We start from the raw sequence: 6,504 nt of genomic DNA on the forward strand, positions 1-6,504 counted from the left end.
CGATCTCCTGACCTCGTGATCCGCCCGTCTCGGCCTCCCAAAGTGCTGGGATTACAGGCTTGAGCCACCGCGCCCGGCCAAATGGTTGCTTTTAACCAATATGTGTTGGGTGGTTTTCTATGCTGCAGTTTATCACAGGAATAGCAGCAAAGCAGAGTCTGCTCACTGTGTCCATGTACATGAATTGTGTCTATTCCAATAATAATCTTCGTGTTCTCTGATCTAAAACCATGACCATTTATTTCCAAAGAGAAACCCCTGGATTCTCCCCACATAAAATGAAAAACTTTTCAAATATTTGCAAATAAGAATAATTGGGATTATTTAAGGGGAATCACTGGGCTCCCGTGATTCTCTATTACTTGGATTGAAAACTTTACATGCAAAACGTGTCATCTTTTTCTTCACTTCCTTCACAGCAGCCTGCACAAAGCCAGGCATAGGGTTCATACACAATAAGCATCCTGAGAACATTGGAAAAATTAAGAAATTCCACATAATTTTCCTCAAGTTATAGGTTTTCCCCAAAGCTACTAGGTACACCTGCATGGCTGTAAACAGCTGTCTAACATTTAAGTGCTGTGAGTCATCTGAGATTGGGTAAGCATTTTGGTTCAGACTGTCTGACGTCAACTACGTACTATAGAAGGATGCTGTTCCCAATGTCTTATCAGACATTCCAGGGACCTTGTCACTCACTCCCTTTGTCACAGGAAGGTTTATTCCCTTTTGATTTCCTGATCCCTCCCATAGAATGCCCTGGCCCCTCTTGGGGATGATCACATCCTCTTTCCCCCTCTTAAAGCAAGAACCAAATCATGTGCGGTTTCGTGCTGTTTTAATGACCAAGTGTAGGGGAAAGGGTTGAGGAGGGATAATTCTGTTAGCAGGCTGTAGGAATCCCATGGTCAGGTAGAAAGAAGGTTTCCTCAACAATGAGGAGTGTAATCATCTCCATCCATTGCTGACAAGCACTGAGTCTAGGGAGACATCTCTGCACACTTGAATCATCTTCACATATGATGGTGGGATTCGATGGACAAAGGCGTAAATGTATTCACCATTTACCTTTACCTTTAAGAGGAAAAATGCATCAGAAAGACAAGTTTTCAGCCTCCTCTCTACTCTGCCCTAGTACCAATAACATTCTCCAAGAAAACTCCTAGTTATACAAGTGAATGTTGTAGATACACTTCTGTTTACAGATGATGTTTTCTGCCTATTTGAGACAGTTGCTCACTTTATTTCTAATGTTTCCTCTCATTCCTCTAGTGATGTTCTACACTCTGTGTCACACAGTCCCTGTTACTCAGCCTCCCTTCTAAACTGGACGACCCCATTACCAGGGACTGTGTCTCAGGAACTTGAGACCCTGCATCTCACACAGGACCTGCCACAGGGTTAGTGCTAGACCATATTCATTGAAATGCATACTTTTCAGTTCCACGAAATGTGACCGACCGCCTTTCATTACTGATGGCACAGTTCCTCTTTGGAGTAGCCTACATCTGAGGTGTTAGTGGCAAAGAATGAAGCCCAGTGTTCTTAGAGAGTTAAAGGAAGACAGGTCTTGTGTAACATAAGATATTATCTTCAGCAACTTCTAAGCATAGGAAAAGATCCCTCACTTGAATCTGAATGAGATGGGAATCTTTTGGCCTACTCATTAGAGAAAGCAAGAAAGTATGGATATATTCCTTATATTGAGGCTATAGAGAAAGTCACCTTATTAGTATTAGTTTTTCAAATTTAAAATGCACATATTTTTCAACCAATTTTTTTCATTTTTTTTGTAATTATGTCCCAATATAAGTATTGGGAGGTTGGTAATGACAAAAGGATTTATTTGAGAGCCTGATACAGCATCATTTGTGAGAGCAAAATACTGGAAACAACTTCAATGCCCAACTGAACAATTGAAGCAGCACCATGGATTGAGAATGTCTTCATGATATATTCTTTGGTAAAAAACCAGCTTAGTTCCTAAAGTGTAATGTGTAGAGCAGCTTATACCAGGATTTGCTTAAACACAAATGAAATCATAGACATATCTGTATGCTTCCATAGGCAAAGATTTCCTCTGAAGGGGTTGGCACGGTGGCATATGCCTGTAATCCCACTATATTGGGAGGCTGAGTTGGGCTGATAACTTGAGACTGGGAGTTCAAAACCACCCTGGCCAACATGGTGAAACCCTGTCTCTGCCAAAAATAAAAAAAATTAGCCAGATGTGGTGGCATGCACCTGTAATCCCAGGTACTTGGGAGGCTAAGGCAAGAGACTCACTTGAATCCGGGAGGTGGAAGTTGCAGTGAGCTGAGATCACGTCACTGCCCTCCAACCTGGATGACAAAGTGAGTCTCTGTCTCAAAAAAAAAAAAAAAAAAAAAAAGGATTCTCTCTGAAGGAGAGCAGAGCTCTGGTAATGTTATTCGTATGAGTAGAATTGGGGCCCAAAAGTGAGACGAAGACGTAATTTTTTTTTTTTTTTTTTTGAGACTGAGTCTCACCCTGTGGCCCGGGCTGGAGTGCAGTGGCCGCATCTCAGCTTACTGCAAGCTCCGCCTCCTGGATTCACGCTATTCTCCTGCCTCAGCCTCCGGAGTAGCTGGGACTACAGGCGCCCGCCACCTCGCTCGGCTAGTTTTTTTGTATTTTTTAGTAGAGACGGGGTTTCACAGTGTTAGCCAGGATGGTCTCGATCTCCTGACCTCGTGATCCGCCCGTCTCGGCCTCCCAAAGTGCTGGGATTACAGGCGTGAGCCACCGCGCCCGGCCGAAAAAACTTTTTTCTTAAGTATATTGTATTCATTCAGCTACATGAAAATTTAAATACTGGCATACGTAGAAATGAGCACTATGTGACAAGACAGAGGAGATTCTCCACTACTGGGGAAATGGAAGGTGAGCCGACCTTGACCTTGGTCAGATTTGGGAAAGAGCTGAGGACGGCAGTGCAAGCAGTGGGTGCTTTGTGATGAAAACTGGGGAGGGGTAGTTATGGGAGATGGGCCCCGAGGGACAGGTGAGGCCAGGTCAATGACAGCTGCCTCTTGCTCTGGGATCCCAAAGAGCCTGGGTGCTGGGAGCTCCAGGGGTGCTCACCTCATACTCATTACGACACACATAGATGCGCAGGTCAAATGGTTTGCCATCCTCAAAGGGCACATAGTGTAAATTCTCCTCCAACATCCATATCCCAAACTCACGACTGTTCATGACCACACGACGGCCTAAGTGCACTCGCAAATGGAAGGCAATTTCTGACTCCTCATTCATCTCAGTGTAGAAGTCCACCTGCAGCTGTGGTTCATTGCTGAGGACAAAGCACACAGTGTGTTGGACAGTTTCCTTCATTGTGCAGACACACACTTGACACACACACAAATCCCTTCCCCCCTTTACTCAACGAAAAAGTCTCCCTGATGATACTGCAGGCCTGATCCCTGTGGGGATGCTTCAGCTCCTCGTGCCCCCAGCAGGGAGATTCTGTGCTCCTCATCCCCAGATGGAAACTGAGTCACAGTCACTGACCTGGGCCTATGACTTGTTCATTCCCTGAAAATTCTATGCCCCTTGATGAAGAGCCACAGCCCCAACCCACTGAGTGTCCTCCTCCCCTAGACCCCATGACTGGCCCACATGTAGTTGCTGCAGGTTTCATGCCTGATGCTGGAGGGTCTCCAGGACCTGCACCTGCATGGGGCCTCCATCCTGCCAACTGGACATTTCCACATCACCCACACATAAGGTCGAACTGTTAGCAAATATACTCCTTTCTCCTCCACCCTCTCCATTGGACCATGGAGTACTCACACAGAAGAGTCGACTGGTGTCCCTTTGATTATCACGCAGGAACCAACAGACAAAGACACAGGCAGTTTGTATGGCACCTGCCAGAGTATTGAGAGTAAGTGAGAGGTGCAGGAGTCAGGCGCAGTCTCCCCTCCTGTAACATATTCCCATAGTGCAGGAGGTTAGAGATCACAGGGAAGACTCTGTGGATTCTCCCTTTTCACCCTACCACATCAGGACCCCATGTTCCTGAAGATATAGTGGACCCATAGGTAAGAACAAGGGTTCAGGAGCCAAGATGCCTGGATTCCGGTCCTCATTCTGCCTTTTACTAGCCGTGCAATCTTAGATCGGTTACTTCCTCAGTTTCCCTAAAACAAAGAGGATTGTCACAAATTCCTACTTCGTAAGAAGTTCTCCATAATAGAGCAGTTAATATATGTAAACCTTTTACCCTAATCCCTGGCATGGGTAGGGCCTGTTAGTGGTGACCTAACAGAACCGGGGAGTCCTCCTGAGACACTGACCTGCCTTCATTTTCAACTCTGAAAATGAAAACAAGACTTGAGGATGTAAGAATTTAGAAATTCACTCCAGTGAGAAACAACACTTGTTGAAAGAGAGAGAAATGATGAAAGAACAGGAAACCCCTGTGTGTGGGAGGCACATGCATCACAATCATCACGGGCAATGGACGTCCTTCCCAGAAGGGGCACACATTACTGAGAGCACAGCCCCAGTACTTGTACAAAAGAAGCCTGTGGGTCAGAGACATAGCTGGAGGGAATGATTGATTTCTACCACGACTACAAGTGGTCGATGATTTTTCTGTATTTTTGAGATAGGGTCTTGCTCTGTTGCCCAGGCTGACATGGAGTGGTACGATAATAGCTCAATGAAATGTCGAACTCCTGGGCTGCGGTGATCCTCACACATCTGTCCCCTCTTGTGTAGCTGGGGCGAAAAGTGCCTGCCACTCTGACAGTCTGATATTTAAAGTTTTTTAAAGAAAGGGTCTCACTATGAGACCTCCATGGGTGGAGGAACAAGTTTAGACTCAGTTGAGACAGAGCTTACAGTGGCTATTTTACGTGATTCAGTCTCTGAAACCACGGCCTCTAATGTCCTTCTCTAGCAAACCTCCTGTCTCACAGTGAAAAATACAGGGTAGGCTGGGGACAGGGAGGCTGAGCCTGGGAGGCAAGAGCCAGTGGTCACTCTGTGCAGACCCCACCTGAGGAACCATCACCCCCATAGTCTCCATTCCTCTTCCCCACTCTTACTGGGAAGAGACATCTACTGACCATACGTTCCGCTCCCACAAGTGATCTGAAACAAGTCCTTGGTAACTCACAGTCTCCAAGATCCCCACCAGTTAAGCCATCTGGGATTCACATTGCCACACACGAAAAGACACACAGTTCCTTCATCAGAGATGCTGCTGTGTGGGGAGGAACCTTCACATGCACAGAAGGCCACACGTATGTTTTCCCTTCAATACCCAGTCACATCCCAGCACACGCATCCACAGTGACACAGAGCCACGCCACTCACTGAGTCACACACACCTGTTCACTGTATGCATAAAGATGCTCATGCACTGGTCTGGCTGTGCACAAGCACACACTCATATCACAAAGAGGAACACAAAGCACAATCACCCATTACACTGATACGCACACCTGCTTGACCTGGTGGGCCATCCACCTCCCACCTAAAGTCATATCATCTCGGCAGAGTTCACTCTCATCAGATACCACCTCATGCTCACACAGGGTTACATTGGTCCAGGATCCACACCGCACATGGTACAAGCATCTCAGATACCTAGCCTCAGTGTTCTCTTCCACACACCCAGAACTCTCAGTAAAGCATTCACAGTAGGAATGCTCATATTTTCATCTCATAAAATACCCCATTTCTTTCTTGGTTTGTGTGACTTGAGATCATTGAAGGCTGTGCCTTTTCAACTCACAGTTAGAAATGACATTGTTCTCTCCTTCTGGGCGACCTTCAGAATTGTGTCCAGTCTTCTGAGTGAATCTCTGAGTTGCAGCACTTAAATGACCCCTTTAAGCCTTGCCCTCTGGCTTCATTCCAGATTCCATGCTCCTCCCAGCAGGCTTTCCTTGCAGCATGAGAAAGGGTCAGGTGTCACGAAGAAACTCAGTCACAATCATAGCTATTTGCAAGTCTGTGTCTGTAATGCAGCAGAAATGACAGTGGGGAAGGTATCAGGCTGTGGATTGGGTTACCAGGGAAATGCATAGATGAGGATGATGGAGTGAGGGGTAGTGATTGTAAAGCCCAGCCTTTGTGCCTGTCAATCCTTTCTTCCACTATGCAGAATCTACCCAGAAGGTGTACATTTTCCCAATTTTGTACAATGGCTAAACAAGAAAAACAAGTTGGAGATTTTGGGAAAACATGTTAACCCTATAAGGTAATTCTTCTCTCTGCCTTTAAACATTCTGGGGCAGCACTGACCTTGATCCTGAGCAGGATCTGGGGAGAGAAGTAGAGAAAGTTCTTGAATGAACGTACCCCACACTAAGCCACTTGGCTTTGCCAGGTAAGGGCCACTTTCATCTGACTGTCACACACTTGGGCTCTAGCTACACCCTCTGTTGATGTCCATGCAAATCAAAGTTTCAGAGACACTGTTTCTTCTGCATATTCTGGCAGAAAGGTGAGATTTATTACTATTAT

The 6,504-nt window shown here is 46.0% G+C and overlaps 1 protein-coding gene across 1 annotated transcript; it reads right to left on the bottom strand.

Annotated features, from left to right (window-relative positions):
* Window positions 1–823: 823 nt before the first annotated feature.
* LGALS16 (lectin, galactoside-binding, soluble, 16) lies at window positions 824–5,847 on the bottom strand. Its single transcript, XM_011952444.1, has 4 exons — window positions 5,771–5,847; window positions 3,817–3,893; window positions 3,106–3,316; window positions 824–1,074 (listed from the first exon to the last, which is right to left on the bottom strand). The coding sequence occupies exons 1-4, from the start codon at window positions 5,783–5,785 to the stop codon at window positions 949–951; spliced, it is 429 nt and encodes a 142-aa protein (XP_011807834.1). The 5' UTR covers window positions 5,786–5,847; the 3' UTR covers window positions 824–948.
* Between the last annotated feature and the right edge of the window lie 657 nt (window positions 5,848–6,504).

This window comes from Colobus angolensis, unplaced genomic scaffold, assembly GCF_000951035.1.
Source record: "Colobus angolensis palliatus isolate OR3802 unplaced genomic scaffold, Cang.pa_1.0 Scaffold34, whole genome shotgun sequence".
NCBI lineage: Eukaryota > Metazoa > Chordata > Mammalia > Primates > Cercopithecidae > Colobus > Colobus angolensis.

Coding starts and splice junctions, on each gene's coding strand:
- LGALS16 (XM_011952444.1), bottom strand. Junction 3,317..3,816: donor ACACCAGTCGACTCTTCTGT/GTGAGTACTCCA, acceptor CTTTGTCCTCAG/CAATGAACCACAGCTGCAGG. Junction 1,075..3,105: donor TGTGTCGTAATGAGTATGAG/GTGAGCACCCCT, acceptor TTCCTCTTAAAG/GTAAAGGTAAATGGTGAATA.